This window comes from Mauremys mutica, chromosome 1 (genome assembly GCF_020497125.1).
Source record: "Mauremys mutica isolate MM-2020 ecotype Southern chromosome 1, ASM2049712v1, whole genome shotgun sequence".
NCBI lineage: Eukaryota > Metazoa > Chordata > Testudines > Geoemydidae > Mauremys > Mauremys mutica.
In genome coordinates, this window is record NC_059072.1 from 91,187,100 (window position 1) to 91,208,981 (window position 21,882).

At 46.5% G+C, this 21,882-nt stretch overlaps 1 protein-coding gene across 1 annotated transcript; it reads left to right on the forward strand.

Annotated features, from left to right (window-relative positions):
* Positions 1-1,328: 1,328 nt before the first annotated feature.
* LOC123346284 (cytochrome P450 2D14-like) lies at positions 1,329-21,748 on the forward strand. Its single transcript, XM_044983618.1, has 9 exons — positions 1,329-1,732; positions 6,228-6,399; positions 7,625-7,777; positions 9,337-9,497; positions 9,626-9,799; positions 12,470-12,611; positions 14,591-14,778; positions 15,777-15,918; positions 21,570-21,748. The coding sequence occupies exons 1-9, from the start codon at positions 1,520-1,522 to the stop codon at positions 21,746-21,748; spliced, it is 1,524 nt and encodes a 507-aa protein (XP_044839553.1). The 5' UTR covers positions 1,329-1,519.
* Positions 21,749-21,882: the final 134 nt, after the last annotated feature.

The following is a 21,882-nucleotide window of genomic DNA, read 5'->3' on the forward strand; positions in this document are numbered from 1 at the left end:
AAAGTTCCCCCCAAACCCTTCCAGTATCTTACAGCCAGGCTTGGTTGTGATCTTCCATGAGACAAGCCATGCTGCCAGCTTGTCTCCTCAGTGGAAAGATGCAGAGGGTGCGTCTCTTTGCCCTTAGTTATATCCCTAGTCCACTGTCCTTACTTGTAAACCGGATGCTGCTCAGCAGCCATGGGTGGTTTTTTCCTGTGTGCTCCTTTCTTGTCGATTTCACTATCTCTTGATTAGCGTTTGGCTCAGTCTGAGGCTAGGGCTCCACTGGGGCACAGACACGACACAATACACACCTGACCAGGTGGAGAGAGAGAAGTGTCTCTTCCCTCTGCCCTGACAGGAGCATATTTTTCACCTTCTGGTGACCAGTCTTAACGCTCAGACCTTAAAAACATAATTTTTCAGTACAGATAAGTAACTTCTTAAATATCATCCAGACATGCATCCTGCAAGGAACATGCCAACCAGACCAATACTGGCTGTGGGCACAGACCTCATGTTTCACTTTTCAGTGAATTATTATACATCTATCTTATCCGGGGGATTCCTGTCAAACTCTGTGCACCGTTGTGCCCTCTGCCAGTTGGCATCAGGAGGTGCCTGGCTCACACCCTACTATCGCATTATCAGAAGTTTTGCCTTCTATAGCATAAAAAATAACCTCCCCTGGATGTAGCAAGTATATTTTTAAAGAAGGTGCAAGGGGCTCTTCTCTCCACACACAGGATCCTTAGACAGTGGTGGGTGCAGGAAGTGGATTTCAGCTCCTGGCCAGGGGCTAGCAGATAATTTTTCTCTCTCAAAGAGTAAATCATTTGCCTTCAAGATTTAGTGAAAGCAGGATTTGTCTTCGTAATGTTGTGGGTAGGGCCTCAGATCTAGTTAAACCCATTTTAAGCAACGTCTCAAGGGCTCAGCAAAAGCTGGTTACTAACCAACCAAGTGAGGAGAAACGGTGAAGGTAGAGTGACCAGATAGCAAGTGTGAAAAATCCAGCCGGGGAGCGGGGATGGTAATAGGTGCCTATATAAGAAAAAGTCCTGAATATCGGGACATAAAATGGGGACATCTAGTCACTCTAGGTAAGGATTGCTACTTCTGAATACAAGGGGCAATTAAAGCCCTAGGAGAGACTCATCCTTGCATATGGACTCAACCTTACAGCTCACACAGGCTCCAGGGGCTCCTTTCTCCCTCATGTGACATACCACAGATGCTGGAAATGGAGCTATGCCCTTTCCCTTTTACAGGGGCTGGGCCACCCTTCATTACCACTCCCCTGCGAGGTTGTATTATCTAGGCAGAGGAGGGGCTACAGAGAAATTCTGGCCAGGCAGCTCCAAGCTGTGACGTTGGCAAGAGAGGGGCGGGTGTCTGAGAAATAAACAGAGAGAGAAGGGGAACGAGTGGAGGAAACTAGGGAGACAGAAATAGCAAAGAGTGAGAGAACGGGAGCAGGGAAAAGAGGCAGGGGTGAGAGTTAAAAACACGGAGGGGGGCAAAGGGGAGAACGATCATGGAGCTGCTCCTGTGGCTCTGGTCCCAGCTTCGATCCTGCGGGAACAACCTCCCAGCACTGGGCATAGCCCTCACAGTCTTCGCTCTGCTATTTGATTTCCTGAAGCGCAGGAAGAGCTGGAGTCGCTACCCACCAGGGCCGACCTCCCTGCCTTTCATTGGGACCATGCTGCAGATCGATTTCCACAACCCGCACCGCTCCTTTACCCAGGTCAGTGCCAGAGGGGCTGGAGAGCACAGCTAAGGTGACCAGATAGCAAGTGTGAAAAATCGGGACAGGGTGGGGGATAATTGGTGTCTATATAAGACTAAACCCTGGATATCAGGACTGTCCCTATAACATCGGGACATCTGGTCACTCTAAGCACAGTGTGCTGAGGAACAGAGCTGGTGTGGGCTGGTGGTTCCTTAATCCAGCTGGTGCGGGCTGGAGGGGTTATTTTACATGCAGGAGCCTTTCCAACACGGTAACAGTCAGTCCCCCTAGGGGAGGAGGGGCCCTAACGCTCTGTGATTATCTGCTGTGGCTTTGCTCTGGCTCTAGGGTCCAGAGGGCAACATTCCACCCTCACGTCCAGTAGAATCCTCTGCAAATGTGATAGCGCTGGAGGAGAGCGATCCCCACTGCGCACGCGCGCAAGTACGGGAACAGCCAGACACACTGACTCAGCAAAAATGAACAAACCTGTAATCTCCAGTGATACAACTGTAGGATGTGCTTGCTGGCTGTGTCTGCGCTAACAAGAGCACACACCACTGCTGCAGGGTTAGTTGTTGCGAGTGCATGCTTTGTCCTGTCTCCAAGAAACTACTGATGTAGCTTGAGGCAACTAAATCATATTATCTTTTGTGATTGTAGTTGCCAAACTCCAGAGGCCCCTTTTTCTAGGCTGGCACCTTTCAGCTCTCCCATCCAGGGAAACTGGGTCTGGTTCTTGTTTTCACCATGTGGTAGGAAGAGTTTTTGAGTTTCCAGATCAAATCGGATGATGACAATGCTCCCAACAACACTTTTGACCTGTAGCTGTTTTAACTCCACATTTTTAGTAACAACATATATTCCCTTTTCTGCCCCATTTCCATTTCACACAATTTCATTTTCCTTTCTTGCATTTCTCACAGAATGGAAACGAAAACAGCTCCTTTTACTTACAGAATCATAGAAATTAGAGAGAGAAATGGCCTATTCTTATCCACCCCTCTCCCTTCTAGTGGTGTGCCCCAGAGGGCTTTATCTAGTTTTAATTCCCAGCAATGAGGTTTTCATCACTTCCCCTAGGAAACTATTCCCCAGACTGATACACCTCTCACTGAGGATTTGTTTCCTGATGTCCAGAGTAAATTCTCCATTATTTAGTCTCATTCCATTATTCCTTCACCCAACCCTAAACAATTTCCCTCCATCCTTTGCATTTGTACCTTTCAAATACTTGCAGGCAGAATCATAGTCCCTTTCCTTAGATATTTGACCAGTCAATATATTTACATCATTTTAGCTTTCCTCATGAATCAGCCCATCCAGCTCCCTAATCTCTTTTGTGGCTTTTCTCTGAATTCTCTCCTTTTTAATCAGTATCTTTCTGGTAGTGAGGTGAATGCCCGGAATGCTAGGCACTGTTACAGACACATGCTTGCCAGTGTTTTATAGAAAAGGACTCTCATCTGCCTGTCACACAGTGCCTCTTTGTGTGTCCCACGTGGCTTTGAGGAAAGTTGCTGTAGAAAAGCTTGAACACGATGCATTGGTTTCTTGTGTTTTTCACATACACATAAAACTACTTGTGGTTTTTCTCTCCCTAAATTCTTGGCCCAGAAGGGCATTTTCTCCCACGTGTGCATACAATCCTCAAGAAATCCCACAAATAACTGAAAATAGGTTAAATTTTGGACATAAACTATTTGATAATTGCTTTAAATTGTTCTGCTTTGTGCTCTGCAATGCCTGTCTGTCACCAGGGTACAGTGGCCCTGGTGCTCGCTTACATCAGGCACGCTCTGTGCTGGTGGAGTGGTGCAAAGTAGCCTCAAAGCTAGTGTAGCCAGCCACAGCATGTTCAGCCAGGACAGAGGGATAATCCAACAGCAATTCCTACATGATGCTCCCCTGTAGCCCAGGGGCACGGGCCAAGGTTCCCCTGTACCCTGCAGAATCCCAGCTGCTGTAACTGCCTCTCATGGCCATTGAAAACTGCCACAATTTAGAAAGGCCTTCAGGCTAATCTAAATTACGGCAAGGGAATGGGACGGGACTGGCACACATGATCAGGAGAGTCCAGAGGTATCTTAAAGAAGTTTGCACTACCCTCTCCTGCGTTGCACCAGACAATTGTTAGCTGCAGGAAAGGATCAAGGTTAGTAATTACAAAACTCAGTTTTGCAGCCAAGAACGTCATTCTCAATGAAGTTTACTTGGTTTGCTTTGGTCTAAGACCTGAAAGTTGTTGGGCACTAGCTGAAAACCTTTAATCCCATAGGTGCCCCCTCCTCAGGTTTCCCTTGAGTGTGGAAAAAGGGCAGGACTTTTATGCTTCCCCTTTTGTATCGATTTAATGATTTCAGTCAGGGATGTGATTTTTTTCCCTACCAAAATAGTTGAATCACAGCTGCATTAGGGCACTAATCAACACAAAAACCTTTCCCGTTACCTGAGTGTCATTGCCATCTGCCGTAATGCTCAGAACAGCGTTGGCTAGGATGCCCTCATAGTCACATTACCTTTCATAGCTGCAATAAGCCATCTTCTGGCTAATGTTTCTGGGGTCATGAACCACCCACATAGGTCAAGAGATGGGCAAAGAAACGATCACGCTGTTGGGAGGGGCTCGAGAGTGAGAGTGCCTGGCCCAGGGCATACTGCCAAGCAGGGCAGATACCCCAAACTGGAGGTGTGTTATATAAGCAGATTGCACCAAGCCAGTATCTCATGTGAACTCCTGGACAGGAGTGCTGGAACCCCGGTAGAAGGGTATGGGATGGCATGAGGATCTGCCCCCTCTGTGGCCTACCTCTCCTCTCCTCTTCCCCTGAGGCCGTGCCCTCTCTGTGCCTCCACCCTCTGCTCCTTCTCTTTCCCCAGAGGCCCTGCCCCCAGGCCAGGCTGGAAGCCCAAGCCTGGCTGTGGTAAGAGCCACCCAGGGAGCCCGGACCACTGTGGGGAGCGCCCCCCTGACCCCTCCCCCCGCCCCGCACCGTTCCAGCACCCCTGCTCCTGTATCACTGTAACAGGAGTCTCAGACAGTCCCCTTAGAATCTCCAGTCTATCTTGGCACCCAGATGAACTGGACTTACTGATAAATGGTCACCAAAAAAATCACACCACATTCAGGTTATTCCTGTCACTTACCCCAGATCAGTTGGTACCCTAGATCTTACAGCAAAGACAACACCTGTAGCCAATCCTGTAATAAATGATCTGAAGGTTTGTTAACTAGGAAAAAGAAATTACAGAGTTATTTGCAGGTTCAAGCAAGCAAACATATACTCGCAAATAAGTTATCATCTAAATCTAACAGTGACTGCGTTGCAGTGATATGTCTATTCAAAGTGTCTTTCAAGGCGGACCCAGCAGGCAGCACTGGGGATCTCTAGCCGTGTCACAGTTCAGACAGCCAAACAGATGGAAAATTTTCCTGTGACTTTGTTTTATTTCCTTCATTCGGCTTCCAAGTCCACAGAACAAGTCTCCTTGCACATGGCATTTCCAAGGTGGGATAGGCCCATTAGCCAATCCTTTGTATTGCAATGTTCCTTGACCCAGCTGATTTTGACAGTCCTTCTCAATGGGGGGAGGGAGGATTCCTGAGCCTGGGTTCACAAGTCCAGAGCAGCCATTTGCTAAGTTATAAAGCAAAACTTACATATTTTCTTATGGGGCGGAACACAGACATTGCATGTGAGATTAACGCCTGCAGCAACTCACAAGCATTTCACAGAGTCTAAACACTAAATATATTCTTGTAAGACTAATACCTATTTTGAGCAAACTAACATACAGGTAAACTGGTCGGTCTCCAGCGATGAGTTTGTTAGTTCTTAGCTAGTGCCTGCAGCCTGGGCAAGAGCTGGCACCTCGTTTGCCAGCATCACAGGAAACGCCCCCTCCCCCCCAATCCCTTATGTCAGTAATTTTATTTTGTGTGTATCTGTAGCCAGCACTACTATACCCTCTGTGATAATATCAGATTTCATAAACTAAGCAAGGTTGGGCCTGGTCAGTACTTGAATGGGATATCTCCTATGCAAAGCCATGTGCTGCGGGAATTTACTGTAGAAGGCTCTCTGTGTTGGTGGTTAAACTAGTGCCACACCATGGTTTTAAGGTACAATGTACGCTTGGGTCTGTTATCCCTGAAGACACCAAAAGAGATCCTGACCGCTGGTGGTCGTTAATGAGCCCACAACACTTTCACAAGGTCCCTGGCCAAATTTCAACTTGGTTATTTACGTTCTGCTGACATAAACTCTTCCTGCACCATCAGCTGACAATGGTGGTATTCTTCTCTCCCTGTGTAAGTGGCTGTGTAGTACTGCTGTGAGTTGTTCCACTCCAGAAGTGGCTGCACATCCGTGATGAGCTAACAAGCCCAACAGAGTGCTCTGAGATCCTTCTAAGTTAGAGAGAGTACAGAAATGCAAGATGATTTTTTCAGCCTTGCTTTCCAGCCTGGCTTCCAACAATATATTTTTCCTTTTTCTTTTCTTGGCAGCTGAGTAAAATATATGGAAATGTCTTTAGCCTTCAGAACTGCTGGAGTAATATGATAGTAGTGAATGGATTCAAAGCCGTAAAGGAAGCATTGGTCCAGAAATCAGAGGACTTTGCTGACCGACCATACTTTCCTATATATGAGCACTTGGGTTACGGAGAGAACGCCGAAGGCAAGTACCTTGGAAACTACCATAGTTCTCTGGCAGTGTTGCAGGGGGACTGGCTGGGTTTATCTTTTGAGCTCCTGGAGAGGTTGAAGGGGACTTAGGAAGTGAGCTGCCTCCCTCTCTTGTCCCTCTGCTGATGTTGCTTTTGCTGGAGTCTGCCCCTGACACTACCTCTCGAGAGGAGGAAGTCAGGTTAGATCAAAATGGGGACTCCCCTTCTCAACTGCAGCGCTGCAAGTACTACTAAGCCATGGCCATTCTGAAATGTTCTGTAGAAGGTATATGCTAATCAATACCAATTGGCTGCCATTGTCAGAACTGGCAGTTTCCTAACCCTCACCATATGTATGTACCTTCCTTGGCTTGTAAAAGAAATAACTTCCTTCTGAGGAACCTCGAGGACCCAAGAGTGAAAGTGGAGGAGGGTAGAAAGAAATGCAACCTAAAAGGGAGGCTTGTTGGGCTGGAATCATCTCAGGTTATCCCAAAGCACTTACACAACAAAGATTAGAGCTGGAAAAATATCTATAGATTCACATATTCTCAACCATGTCAGCGTGTGAACCCCTCATTGGGGAGACTAGTCCCCTGCCCTGCCCAAAGCCCCTATTGTGGCTGGAGAAGCCTCGCCCAAGCCACCACCTGCCTGAGCCACCCCGAGCCCAGGCTGGCTGGAGGAGCTCTGAGGCCTCCCCTGGCCTCCATTACTCACCACCTGTGTTCTCAGCCTCACCCTGGCCCATACTCTGGCCAATGCAGGGATGCTCCCTATAGTATATTCTCCAGTGCTTTGTCCAATCCAATTTTAAATGGCTTGTGATGGGGCATCCATTAATTCCTTTGAGAGACTATTGAGCAGTTTAGTAGATCTCATTGGGAAATGTTTTCTGACATCCAACCTGAGGCTCACACCCTTAGAGTATAGCATGGCTTAGCTCCATTGACTACATCAGGTTATACCAGCTGCGGATCTGGCCCTGAATTTCATGCCCTTACTCCTAGCTATATCTTGGAGCTCCCTGAATAATCCCTCTCCTTCTGCACTAATCACCTACACCTCTGAAGATGCAATAATAGTTCCCATTAGTTGCCATTTGGCCAAGCTACATTTAGTTTCTTTTATCCTTCCTCAGAAGGCAGTCCCTCCAGCCCTATTTTGTTGCTGTCCAGTGAATGTTGGATGGTGTTTCCCAGAGGTGATTGTCTCTTGTTTATTAATATTTTCCAGGGGTGGTGGTTGCAAGATATGGTCAGGTCTGGAAGGAGCAAAGGAGATTTGCACTCTCCACCTTGAGGAACTTTGGGATGGGAAAGAAATCCCTGGAGCAGCGTGTGACCGAGGAAACTGGATTTCTATGCTCTGCGATCTGTTCTGAAAAAGGTTTGTAGCATCAAGGGAGATGGGGCAGGGGACCAGTGTAACTCCCATACATAAGGAAATGAAAGGATAATATGATAGCCTGACAGATGTTTTAACATGAGAGTTTGTGATGGGAAGTAAAAAAAAACCAACCAAACAACTCAACACCTCCAACTGAATGTGCAAGGGGAATTTTAGGTTGGTAGAATGTAATTACCTCAGCTCGAATTTGGTGGAGGCATCAACATTAAAACGCTTCCACAACTTGCCATGAAGTCTTTAAGGACATCACTTTTATGCCTCAACTTAAAAATGTCTGTAGCAGCCCAGTAACATCTGTCTATACACAGCAGGCCACGGGTTCAGTACTGAGGCAGAGATGAGTACTGTTACCGGCACACAGTTCTCTGTTACTCGCACACTCTAGGGGCACCCACTTTACCCAGTTCTTAGGGCTCAAGGTGTAACCCTCTTAACTTAGACACCCACCCGTACCCTATTCCTAGGGCTCAAGGCATACTGTTTGTGGATTTGCAAGACCTTTTACCAGCGAAAGAGCCTTACACAGTAATAACCTCTATTTATTAACAATTACCAAGCAGAATACACATGCTAAGCGTACAATGCAATGCTCACCAGTCCTGGTCAGGCAGGAGGACTTTCCCTGTTGCCCATACAAGGGCAATCTCGTCTGGATTCTGGTTGCTGCATGTCAGCGTTGTGCAGAGGATTCTTTGCAGCTTTGATCTTAGGCTGTGTCTTAACGGTGAGTTCTTCTTCCAAGTCTTTCCTCCTTCTTATCCTTCTGTTCCTTCTCTGCTGGTCTCCTTCTTGGACCCCAGTTTATACAGTGAAACTTGAGTCCTGCTTAGCTATATTAACCAATCATTTTACTAACCAATTCTAAGATATTGTAACAAAATTCTCTAACCAGTCAGACCCCGCCACCTTCACTAATTTACACCTAGCAAAATAATTATGTAACAGACAAAAACAAAGAACCAGACAGAGATCATCCAGACAAACAATAGAGAAGTGGGGACCATAAAGATAAAACAGGAAAGAAATGAGGATTTGACAACCACAACTAGTGATAAGTGATTTCATTGCCAGACAGGACGCTATCAAACTAAGTTTTCCTTAACCACCTTAAGATCTGGTTTTTTTAATCTGGCGATAGTGGGTGCTATTAGGACAGGATCGCCGCCTTAACAGCCCGATATTACATTGTTTTAATGTATTTTAGATGGAATGCGAGGATGTGACTTCTTAGCTAATGGCTGCTGCTTCCTACTATGGCTGCAGACAAAGGCCTTCAGTCAGTACCACTGACTGAATCTGCAGCAGCACAAACCTGAAATTCTTAAGTTTTCCATGGTGGTCTCTCTTCCAAGTATTGACCAGGCCCAACCCTGTTAGCATGTGGGGCATCTTTAACTACCCCAGGTTACATGAGCATGGACTTTAAACTGGTTTGTTCCATAAGCAATCTTGAAATGTTAGAGGTTCTTGCAGTGAGGGGCAGGCTACAATGATGTTGTGCCTCCTAATGTCTTTGGTTGGTCCTGTATGTTTTTCAGGTCGTCCTTTTGATCCACATTTTCTTATAAACAACGCAGTTAGCAATGTGATCTGCTCCCTCGTCTATGGTGAGCGCTTTGACTATGACAATAAGAAATTTCAGAGGTTGCTGCATTTGGTTGAACAGGCCTTGAACGAAGAAGCTGGATTCCTGCCCCAGGTAACTCAGCACGTATGATTTGGTCGGTAAGAAGCTGCCATTTGATTGATCAGTAAGATTGTAGTTTAGTGATTCTTTTCTGGGAGCCATAGGGTGTGGTTTTTCTCTCTCTCACTGTGTTATCTTAGCTCCTTGTCGTAGTACCTTGGCTGCTGCGTATCCCTGGAGTACCACAGAGAGTCTTCCGATCCCAAAAAAAGGTCCTGGACTATACAGATGAGCTTGTGAAGGAGCACAGGACGACCTGGAATCCTACCCACAAGAGAGACTTCACTGATGCTTTTCTACAGGAGATAGAGAAGGTAGGAGGAGAACAGCAGGTGTAGATCTCGTTGGCTCCATGAAGATATTAGTGACGGAAACACTCCCTGTTAGCTTCCCTTGTCCCTCGTTGTAAAGTTTACAAGCAAAATCCTTTTGCTAATAGAACTGCTATGAACAGCTCACAGTTTTATTTCTTCTGGTTTTCCCTTATCTAGTGAGTCTAATGAGCTCATGCTCAGAAATCAGCTGAAGAATAGGCTGATAGTTGGAACTTTGCACTGAGGCAGTGCCCCACTCTAGTGGGTGCTGTACCTGGCTCCTTAGCTCTCTTGGCCATGGAACAGCCCTGACATGAGCCGACCATGTACAGTTTAGAGACATTTTTAATCGTTTTGGCAAAGGTCACAGTGAAGACTTCCTTCATCCTTCCAAGTCACAGCTTCGTTCAAAGGCAGGCTGCTGGGAATTCCTGGCTGGAAACATGTTCCGGAACAAAAACCTGATCTGTTTTTATATCTTTCTAGAACAGCGGGTTCTTTCAATTTTGCAATGAAACATGTCGTTTTTGACAGAATTTCATTTAGAAAAAATCAAAATGAAACATTTTGATAGGCTTGAACATTCTGTTTTGAGGTTGTCAGAACAACACATTTCGATTTTTCACTTATTTTATGGTTTGTTTTATTTTATAGTATTTTTAAAATGTTGATTAACCTGAAACCTTTTTTAAAAAACGTTCATTTTGTGGGAAGTTTCTAAATGTCAACTTCTTGTTCTGAGTCGCAAACAAAGCAAATTACATTTTAATTGGCTTTTAAATAGCATATTAGTTATTGCCCATGTTAAGTCTATGTCCAAATTTAAAATTGCTCTGAGAAAATCTAGATAAGAAACCTTTATGCTACTACATGGAATTTCTGAGCTGATCAAGTGTGAGTGATCACACTAACCTCTTGCAGTTGCAGAGGCACAAATCTCTAAGACTGACTGGAGACTCTCCTTTAACTCTGGTGGTAAGAGACTGTGCGCAGAGTTTCCAGTGCATATGCTGAGTTTACTGAGCACCATCAGCCAGTGTGAGTCTGCTGTGCCCGGGTACTCCTCCTCCACCACCATAAGCTCTTTCAGGTGCCTTAGTGGTGCTGGAACTGGAACTGGCCACAACCGCTGGCTTGAATTAGTAATAACAAACACCAGATACATGGTTTCCATCATCAGCGCCCCCACTATAAAAATTATTCCAGCATCCCTGGACTTTGGTGGGTTAGAAAGTGCGGCTGAAATGTCCACCAGCGCCTCATGGAAACTCTGCCCCATTTCTGACACAGGCGGGACAGCGCAAGCAAGAAAAGTTCTTGAATAGGGGCCTCTTCCATGTTGCTCGGCAGGCAGTTTTGACAGGCTGGTCAAACTTCCTGTAATGTGCAGGGTGGGCAGTAAAGCTTTCCCACAGTCAAGGCTAGAGCGGTCACATTCTGGGAGGGTGTTAGGGAGTCTGGGATATGGTTGGTTTCACTCGGCTCTATCTGCTACAGTGTGGATGCCAGAGGTTCACGCCTGTCCTAGAATATTCAATCTTAACCTAGGGTTGACAATCAGCGTAGACTTCTGCAGGGGTAGTTGATGATTGTTTGTCAAGGTCCAAATTTCTTGGTCAGGGTATAGGCAAGGTCCCAACTGCAGAGAAAAATAAACAATAATAATAAGTAAATTAAAAGGATCTGTTCAAAAGCATCTAGCAGTCCAGATTTGGCCTGCCATCCACCTATTGACTATCCCAGTGTAGATGCTCAAGCTCTGGGTTCTCTAATGCAGTGTGAAGGAAAATATGCTGGGCTTACAACTTTGGCTAGGCTTTTAAAGGCCTAAACTTTGGAAAAGCTTGTTTCTAGGCTGTGTTGAACTTTGGTTCAGCTTGTCTCTGTGTATAAGGGGCAGAGAGGAGAGGGGGACAGAGTGGCGAAAGAGTGATGGAAAGTTGCTTCTGTGTATCAAGGGGTAAAAGGAGTCACAGTGGAAAATCTCCAAACAGAACCATTTGTAATTTTCCATGCTTATGAAAGATATAACCACAACAGTAGTGTTAGAAAGGTCGCTGACCGCAAAAGAACAGATAGTGAGTAACAGGAGGGGCCTAGTGGGGGAGATGCATGTTTTTGCTTTTGGCCTGTATTAATTTTGCAATGTATTCCATATTAATTACCTTATTTGGAAGTATGTGTAATTTGTCTGTGGTTTTAACCTTTATAAGCTAGTTAAAGTTTAAGGAGGGCAGAGCAGCTTGCCACCTTGCAAGGGGCTATGCTGACTCTCCTTGCATATATGCTCACATAAAATAAAGGAGCCTCAGGCCGATCTGATCCAAACTCAACGTGTGGTTGATTTTCCATGGCAGCAAGGTCAGCTGAGTCAAGTGCCACTAATCCTGGGCTTATATTGTAGTGTAGACATACCTTGTGTTTTTGGAGCAGAAGGTCCTGAGTTTTATTCCTGAGAAGTCTATGATGTGTGGGATAAATTATTACTTTGAAATGTATGTGACCAAGGAGCCTTTACGGCATGTGTTGTCATATGCACGTGTTATGCTGCACTCTGCAAACAATTCAACCTTTCAGTCTGAGAATATGAATCACCACTATCTACTCATCTGCTCCTCTCTCCTCAACAAAAATCTAAGGTCAAATCACGCTCTCTTTTGTTCCCTTCAGGCCAAAGAGCATGCGGGGAGCAGTTTCAATGACAACAACCTTCGTATGGTAACAGTTGACTTGTTTACCGCTGGCACTGAGACCACCTCCACCACCCTGCGCTGGGCATTGCTGTACATGCTTCTCCATCCTGACATCCAGTGTAAGCAAGAGGACTGGTGGAGATGTGACCGGTTCTCCCAACCCTGCATCTTCCACTGAGATAGGGTGTCTAAATCGCAAGAGTGAAATGCCACACAGCTCCCCTGCCCAGCGCCCACCTAGATCCACTATGCCCAGAGCCCCCCTACAACCCTTCCACCACAAATGCACAGTGCTGTGCACACACACCCTGCCCAGCACCCCCCTGCCCACAGCTCCACCACAGCTGCCCAGCACCCCACACAGAACCCCCCACTAGCTAGTTTCCCAATACACACAGATTTCCCCTCCCTCACAGTGCCCTTCCCCACAGCACCACCACCACAACTACACAATGCCCCACACAGACCTGCACTGCCCAGTGCCCTGACACACACAAACCTCCCCCACTGCGCAGCGCTCTCCACACCCTCACAGTCCAGCACCCCCCACACACCGCCCAGACACTCACTCCATCACACCCTGCCCCCTTCCCTGGTGACACTCACCAGCCCTGTTTCTGGCTCCTAGGGTCATAGCGGCAAGGGGGGTCTCCAGACTCTCCATGTGCTGCACCCGCCACAAGTGCGAGCTCCATGGCTCCCATTGGCTGGGAAAAGCGCCAATGGGAGCTGCTGGACCTGCAGAGCCGGGCTTGCAGGCACCGGCAGCATGAAGAGACCCCCCCCCCACACACACACACACCGCCCTAAGAGTCAGAGGGGCCTGCCAGGGGGCAAGGTGGGGAGTCCCAGTGGTGTTCACCTGGGATGGCTCTCGTCCCAGGAAGCATCCAGCAGGCTGGTCCCTCTGGCTCCTAGGGCCGTGGGTCGGGTCAGGTGGAGGGTTCTCTGCCCACTCCCTGCGCCTGTAAGCCCTGCCCCTGCAGCATGTGGTGCTCCTGCCAGTGGGTGGGCGCCGGGAGCTCCCCCAGGAACCATGCTGACTGATGTAAGGTTGGGATGCGGAACAAGTCCCCTAAAATTGGGACACTCCCAATAATGTTGGGACGTCTGGTCACCCTACACTGAGAACTTCTTAGCATCTGCTGTCACTTTTGTGTTCTGGGCATATGACGCTGCCGTAGCAGCAGTCACAGCAGTGATTGGGGGAATAATTCCACTGGAAAACTCTCTGAGGGGGAGAGCAAAGACATGTGGCAAGGGAGAAGGGGGAGAGAAAGCTCCTGATAAAGATTTCAGTGTCAGAGGGAGCGCTCACCATTTTTCTTCATGACCAGTGCACTCTGAGACCCTCGTAGCTACTTGGTAACTCTTCCTTCTCTTAGGGTCTCCATAGGGATAAATGCTAACCTGCTTAAATGTGCTAACGCCGGAGGCACAAGTGGGTCAAATACAGTACGAAGAAGGTGGGATGCCTCTAACAATGAGCTTATTAGTCCATAGCACAGAGGATGACTATGTAAGTTGGGCTGAGTAACAGAACATGAGTGCTCTCCTTCAGCACCTAATTCTGCATTCCTCTCTTTCCCACTGTCTATGGGGCTCACTTTGCCCCTCACCCCCAACCAGCTAAACTCTGCCTCCCTTGCACTCTTGCTTTCAGGTGCTTTCAAAAGACATACAAGACCTGATTGTGAGGTCAGGAATTAGCAGTTGGGAAGCAGAGCAGTGCATGTCTGGGGTATCAAAGAGGCTTTCTGGTTGTGTGGAGGTGAGAGAAATCAGAAGTTGGTCCACGCCTTCTCCCCACTGCTGGGTATCGCTCCTGACCCTTGAACAAGTGCCACCAGACACCAGACGCCTCCCAGACACTTAGAGCACCCACTTCCTAGAGATGACTCACTTGTAAACTGCTCAGTGATTGATAGGAAGGTGGCTAACAAACTCACAGAATATAAACCCGGCGCTGTACAAAAAGACAGACAAGCCCTGCCCCCCAGTGTTTAAAGCTTAAGGGTAAATCTGCAGATTCTGCATTTCTACAGTGTTGATGTACATCATTGTTATATTGAGGAGGATGTAAAGTGTCTTTTTCCAGGTAAAGTCCATGAAGAAATTGATAAGGTGATTGGCAGGGACAGGTCACCCCAGATGGAGGACCAAGCGAACATGCCTTATACCAATGCTGTGATCCATGAAACTCAACGTTATGGGGATATTGTTCCTGTTGGAGTGCCTCACATGACATACCGGGACACCGAGCTCCAAGGCTTCTTCATTCCAAAGGTATCTGTGGCCAGCAGGGGATGCAGACATCTGCTCCCCTTGCAGACTTATGTCCTGAAGCTGCAGACATTCCATATGTGAATCTCCCCAAGGTTCCATGCAAAGCGGGGTGGAGCACCAGACCCTGAATCACACAACCATTGGCGAGTTATCAAATGGGCAGTGTTGAAAGAGCTTGGGCCTCAGAGAGAGCCTTGTTTATGTGATTAGCTCCATCTTCAACAAGCCTTTGGATATCTGAAAAAACAATGAATTGTGCTAAAACACAACTAAGGACTGCAATCATTACAAGGGAGACTTGGGCACCTTATAACATTCAGTACATCTGCTTGAAGGTGGAGAAAGGTAATGCTGATCAACTGTATAGAAACTACCTGCTGGGTCAAGAGTTCAAATCCAGAACAGTAATAACAGTAGCTGTTCAGAGACCACTGTGCATCTCAGTCCAGTTCCAAGTGGAGAAGAGACAATGATGGGCAATTATTGCCTTCCCTGGTGACAGTCTCACTGGAGAGACCAAAGCCATACAATATTCAATTCCACTTTCGCCCTTAGAGGAAACTCCTCTAGCTCAGGTCGAAGGCATGTGAGAGGGGAAAGATATCACCTTTTCTGTGCAGACAATGAGAATTGTAGTTTGGAGTCTCTCAATCAGAACACTCTTACCAGAGCTAAAAGTGGGGAGTAGAAGCAATTTTCACCCCATAAACCTCATTAGACCGTGAAAACACCACTTTCATACTCTTAGTCTAGCTAGCATGCAGTGTATAAGGGTGACAGGCTTCAGAGCATATGCTGTGCACTGGCTAGGCCCTGAAAGCATCCAGCTCCACTGTGCTATAAGATTATGCAGTTAGGTTCCTGAGATGGGTTCTGTGCCTTCCTCTGAAGCATCCTACAATGGCCACTACTTGAGATGGGATATTGAATGCAGAGGGACTGGCCTGTTCTGATGTGACAATTCTAATGTACCCTGTTTCTTCTCTGGGGTGGGTCAGGGGACGACAGTCATCACTAACTTGTCCTCGGTGCTGAAGGATGAAACGGTTTGGGAGAAGCCGCACCAGTTCTACCCGGAGCACTTCCTGGATGCAGATGGGCAGTTTGTGAAGCGAGAGGCCTTCCTGCCTTTCTCAGCAGGTAAATCCAAGGGGAGGAGCAACTGGGAGAGGCCGTCCCTGTGGAATTGAGGCACAGTGCATGAGATGTGACCCACTACTGTTATGGGAAAGCGAGTCTCCTCTAAAGCAAGATGTCCCTCTCATCATGAGCAGCTTCCTCAAGGGGAAGATCAGTGCAGTCTGTGCTGAGCTGGGCCTGTTCTACAGTGCCCTGGTGGTACCAGTATATGCAACCTCTGCATAATAACTCCCTCTCTCTATTTCTCCAGCACAGAAACTCTGGCCTTAAAATACTGTATTTAGGGTCAAGTCTTGAGAGTCTGAGCAGCTTGTCCCAGGGGCCTATGTAAACCACTCGGCCAAAGAGAAGCAGTCGTGTATTCTATACTCTGCAGTAAGCTGGGCAACCCTCACCTTAATTAATTCATTGCTCATCTTCTACAGCTGTAGTTATTTAAATAGAAGATAAACTTATTAAAAATCAATTCCAATTGCTTATGTAAGAAACCCACCTACCTAATCCCTGAGGAGCGAGGAACTGCCAGGTTAAGGAGGACCTCTGTCCCTTAAGCCGATACACCCATCTGTCACGTTAGGCTCTGTTCTTCATGAGCAGGCTGCATCTCCCCAGAGAAATTACTTCATACTCCATTAGACACAGGGACATACTGAATGCAACACATTAATCGCGTCTGCACTGTAACAGAAAACCTTAACTACAAGCCCAGGAATCTGTTTAGAAACAGTGTGCACACAGGTGAGGTGTGTGTTATTGGGAAAAAGATGAGATCAGAGTTAAGGATTTCTGATAAGGCATGATCAAAATTGTTGTGTGCACATACTACTTTACCTGTTGCAAGGCACCCTGATCAAAGGAAGCCTTTGTTACTGGAGGCCCTGGGACCACTACATGGATCTGTAGGGGATAAAGGGGAGATGGATGTTCCCAGTCTCCCGTATGCTCCCAACTCACCAGAGAGATGGGAAGAGGGAAATAGTGATTCTCTGATACACATCAAAGGAGGCCAACTGTGGCTGGTGGAGGGGCTGTAGGGTCTGTCCTAATTCCTCAGATCACCATATCAACAGTAGTGGGATGCTTGAACTGGTGGGGCACTGCCTCTGCCAAGCGTGTACCAGTGCAGCCCAGGAGTTCCAGCAGTGGGAAACACGAGGGCTTAGACAGAAGGGTCTATGCACTGAGCAGTTATAGCTTTGCCACAGGACCTTTCCCAGTGACTGGATCACCTTCAAAAGTCCATGAACACTTAGCACGGTGGTTGGTGCTTTCTAGGTTTGTTTCAATGCAGCCAACTGGTTCAGAGAGGGGTTGAGGTGCCAGCAAAGGAAAAAAAATGTGTCACAAACATAGTTAGGCAGCTTCTAACGCATTTCCAGAATACTCTGCAGTACTTGAGGGTGGGGAGAGGTTCTCTCGGTACTAAGCTGAGCTAGGTATTGGCTCAGCGGGTACCTCTACACTTCAGACTGGGGGTGTATGTTCCAGGTTGGGTACACATACCCACGCTAACTCGTCAATAGCACGTAGGAGTGTAGCCACTGCAGCGTGAGCAATGGGAGGAGCTGGTCGCCCTGAGGATGATCCCGTCCAAGATGGTAGGTTCTTACTCAGGTGGCTAGCCCCTCCCACTGCTTGCTCCCCCATGGCTACACTTCGCTTTTTAGCACACTAGCTAGCTCAGAGTTAGTGGAGGCACGTCTCCTCGAGCTGGAGATTACACCTTCCAGCTCAAAGTGTGGACGTACCCTTGGTTAAAAGCCAGTTTTGTTTTTTGTTTTATCTTTTGAGTTTAGTCTGTAAACAGGTAATTGAGCAGCCACCCTCCATTTGTGCCAAACTGCAGTGCAATCATAGTCTTCCCTTCACTTTGTCAGTGCCTGACTTTCACTCTGTGTGGAGCAGCGGTTCCCAAGACATGTCTCACAACCCCAAATGGGGCGGTGCCATCAGCACATGGGATCATGGCAATCCTTTGTGTGCAGAGAACGCCATTTTGCTCTGACCTTGCATGCACCATATGTACGAGGATACACTGGGCAGAGGACAGTTTTGTAGAGCAAAAAGACGTCCTCCACATGAGGTGAGCTCCCACTTACGGGGTGTCTGAGATCATGCTGTGCAGAGGAACGCATTTTGCTCCTCCATGTTTTCTGGGATTCTGGATGAAAATATTTCATTCAAACGGGGTCACTCGGGGAAAAAAAAAATTGGGACCTGCTGATCTAGAGCCTCACGTAATTCAAGAATGGATTTTTGTTAGCTAGCTCTGTATTTGTACCTTAGCAGCACAAAGCACAACACTCTACCTTTCCTATTTGCTCCACAGCCACACTAGATAATAGTGTTGCCTCATTCCAACCTGAATGGCTAGTAAGCTGTCATGAGATAAGAGGCAAGGTTCTCTCATGGATTGGTAACTGGCTAAAAGATAGGAAACAAAGGGGAGGAATAAATGGTCAGTTTTCAGAATGGAGAGAGGTAAATAGTGGTGTCCCACAGGGGTCTGTACAGGGACCAGTCCTATTCAACATATTCATAAATGATCTGGAAAAAGGGGTAAACAGTGAGGTGGCAAAATTTGCAGATGATACAAAACTACTCAAGATAGTTAAGTCCCAGGCAGACTGTGAAGAGCTACAAAAGGATCTCTCAGAACTGGGTGACTGGGCAACAAAATGGCAGATGAAATTTAATGTTGATAAATGTAAAGTAATGCACATTGGAAAACAAAATCCCAACTATACATATCAAATGATGGGGTCTAAATTAGCTGTTACCACTCAAGAAAGATCTTGGAGTCATTGTGGATAGTTCTCTGAAAACTTCCACTCAATGTACTGTGGCAGTCAGAAAAAACAAACAAAGTTTGGAATCATTAAGAAAGGGATAGATAACAAGACAGAAAATATCATATTGCCTTTGCATAAATCCATGGTATGCCCAAATCTTGAATACTGCGGAGAGATGTGATTACCTCATCTCAAAAAAACTATACTGGAATTGGAAAAGGTTCAGAAAAGGTCAACAAAAATTATTAGTGGTATGGAACGGTTTCCATATGAGGAGAGAGTAATAAGACTGGGACTTTTCAGCTTGGAAAAGAGACGACTAAGGGGGGATATGATTGAGGTCTATAAAATCATGACTGTGTGGAGAAAGTAAATAAGGAAGTGTTATTTACTCCTTCTCATAACACAAGAACTAGGGGTCACTGAATGAAATTAATAGGCAGCAGGTTTAAAGTAAACCAAAGGAAGTATTTATTCACATAACGCACAGTCAAGCTGTGGAACTCTTTGCCAGAGGATGTTGTGAAGGCCAAGACTATAACAAGGTTCAAAAAAGAACTGGCTAAATTCATGGAGGATAAGTCTATTAATGGCTATTAGCCAGGATGGGCAGGGATGATATCCCTAGCCTCTGTTTGCCAGAAGCTGAAAATAGGCGACAGGGAATGGATCACTGGATGATTACCTGTTCTGTTCATTCCCTCTGGGGCACCTGGCATTGGCCACCATTGGAAGACAGGATGCTGGGCTAGATAGACCTTTGGTCTCAACCACTATGGCTGTTCTTATATTTGTCAAATTTCTGGGCCCTGAGGACATTCCAGTTGGAAGTAGAAATTGGTGGAGTCAGGTATTTTCTTTGTTGCCATCTTGTTTGTTTATAAGGAACGTACAAAGTCCTGCTCCTCTGAATTCAGGAGGAACCTGTAATAAAAGGAGCCGTTCCTTAGCTTATGGCCCAAAGCCTCTTTTGCCAACAGACCCAAAAGCTTTTTTCCTAGGGTCTCACTGCACTCACAGGCTATTACTGCTTGTCCCTCTTGCTTTTGTCTCTCCCTCTCTGTTTTTGTCTGTTCTCAGTTTCTGTGTGTTCTCTCACAGACTCGCAATCTCCTTTCCCTCCCTCCCTCCCCTCCCCCGCCCAACCTGGTCACAATACCAAGTGGAACTCCCTACCCACCTGATGCTAGTTTCTGGGCGGATTTCATTAGGCTTTGTATTAGGTTTAGCCCCTTAAGTATTTCTTACAACTATCTTAAGTGACAGGCACGTTCACACATCAGTTTGAATGAGGTTTTGAGTCAACCCATAACAAGGTGTGACTGGGGTACTGGGAGGGGAGTGGGGGTATGCTGAGATTGCTCAGTTAGGGCAAACTGCAATGAATGGGGCAGACAATCCCCAAAAGTGATGGTTATTGTAATACTCGGATTCACCAAGCCAGCAACAAAACAGCTTCTACAATGCGATACCTTACTGGTTACCCAGAAGCCAAATACAGTTCCCTTAAAGCAACCCATCCTTGAGCTCCCACCCAGACAGCCATGTCAGAGATGGTCAGGATTACTGAAAATCTTGTTCATCCTATTAAAAAGTTTACCAATCCCAAAGGATCGGACACATTGCCCATCAGGTTAGTGAATATCTCAGATCTTAGCCAAATACATGGTTACAGCCCATTCTTATTAACAAAACTAAGATTTATTAAAAAAGAAGAGAGAGTGTATTGGTTAAAAGATCATTACACATACAGATATGAACAAAGTTCTTAGGTCAGTTTCATAGTAGAGAGGGTGAGCTCTAGAATTGCAGAGTCCTTTCCAGAATCAGTTCATCAGTTTATAGTCCAAAGTCCAATATCAGCGTGATCCAGAATGGAGCTGGAGACCTCAGTGTTTTGACTCAAACTACCCCTGATGAAGCTTAAGCAGATCTGAGATAACAGGCTCAGGGCCCTAGAGTTCTTTTTATAGTTGTCCAGCAGCCTCTTGACAGCGTGCAGTCCTTGGGTGACCAATAGTGGTCTTGAAGTAACCTTCTATTTCCTAAGCACCACTGGTAATTAGCTGCACGGATTAATATAAGGCAACTGTTCATTTCCTGCCATTTACAGATAGTTTACTACATACTTCAAAGAGAAATGAAGACAGTGCTATTACTACATTCACAGTTCATCTATATGTTAACATCTCCTTTTGATCTCTGACTGAACAGAATACAGCTATAGACAGGAACCATTCACTTACGTTGTTAGAGGTTGACTATATATACATATAAATGCATAAAAACACAATCATCTACTACTATGTTTCTAAAGGTTGAATCTGTGTCAGTTAGATGTCTAGTTGTGTAACACTTTCTGGCCCTGTGTTGCACAAGGTTTCACCCAACTCCTAACATGGTCTCCATAACTCATTAACTTCAGGTATCAGCACATAGACTTCAAAATTACATTTTACTATCTAACCTGCTGAGGATTTAGCCCTGTGTATTAGAGTGTCTGACCCTTTTGAGTCAGGCTAATGAGGCAGTAATTCCCCTCTCCAAATCAACTGACAGAGTTCTTGGTTTTATGATTTCCACTGAAGCTTCTGGTGCTGGCCACAATCAGAGACAGGGAATTGGATTAAATAGAACATTGATTGGTCTGGAGAAGTATTTCCTAGTTGTTCCTGTTCACACAGGGTCTGGGAATAGGGAGACTCACCATCTGCTGCATATGGAGGCAGATTCTCTGCTAACTCCAATCTGTGGGTGTGCAGTAAGGGTCTTACTCCTTCAGTGACTAGTCATTTACATGTGGTGGTGTATCCTCCTCCTCTCTGCCTCCTCCCTCTTTTCTCACTCCCACGCTTGCAGGTCGTCGTGTTTGCCTGGGGGAACAACTGGCCAGGATGGAGCTCTTCCTTTTCTTCACCAGCCTCCTGCAGCATTTCACCTTCCGTCTCCCTGAGGGCCAGGCCAGGCCTCGAGAGGTTGGACGCTTTGCCGCGACACTCACCCCACACCCCTACCATATCCAGGCTGTCCCAAGATAAGTACAGTGTTTTGCAAAGTTCTCCTCATATATTTTAGGAAGGCGGTAGTGCTTAACTGAAAGATGCTCCTACTTTGGCGGGAGAGCTTCCCCCCTCGGCATAGTTAATCCACCTCCCTGAGAGGCGATAGCTGT

Excerpts from the sequence above, each read along its gene's own strand:
- LOC123346284 (XM_044983618.1), top strand. The coding sequence starts at position 1,520 with ATGGAGCTGCTCCTGTGGCTCTGGTCCCAGCTTCGATCCTGCGGGAAC. Across the intron at positions 9,498-9,625 it reads AAGCTGGATTCCTGCCCCAG|CTCCTTGTCGTAGTACCTTG; the intron begins GTAACTCAGCAC and ends GTGTTATCTTAG. Across the intron at positions 9,800-12,469 it reads TTCTACAGGAGATAGAGAAG|GCCAAAGAGCATGCGGGGAG; the intron begins GTAGGAGGAGAA and ends TGTTCCCTTCAG.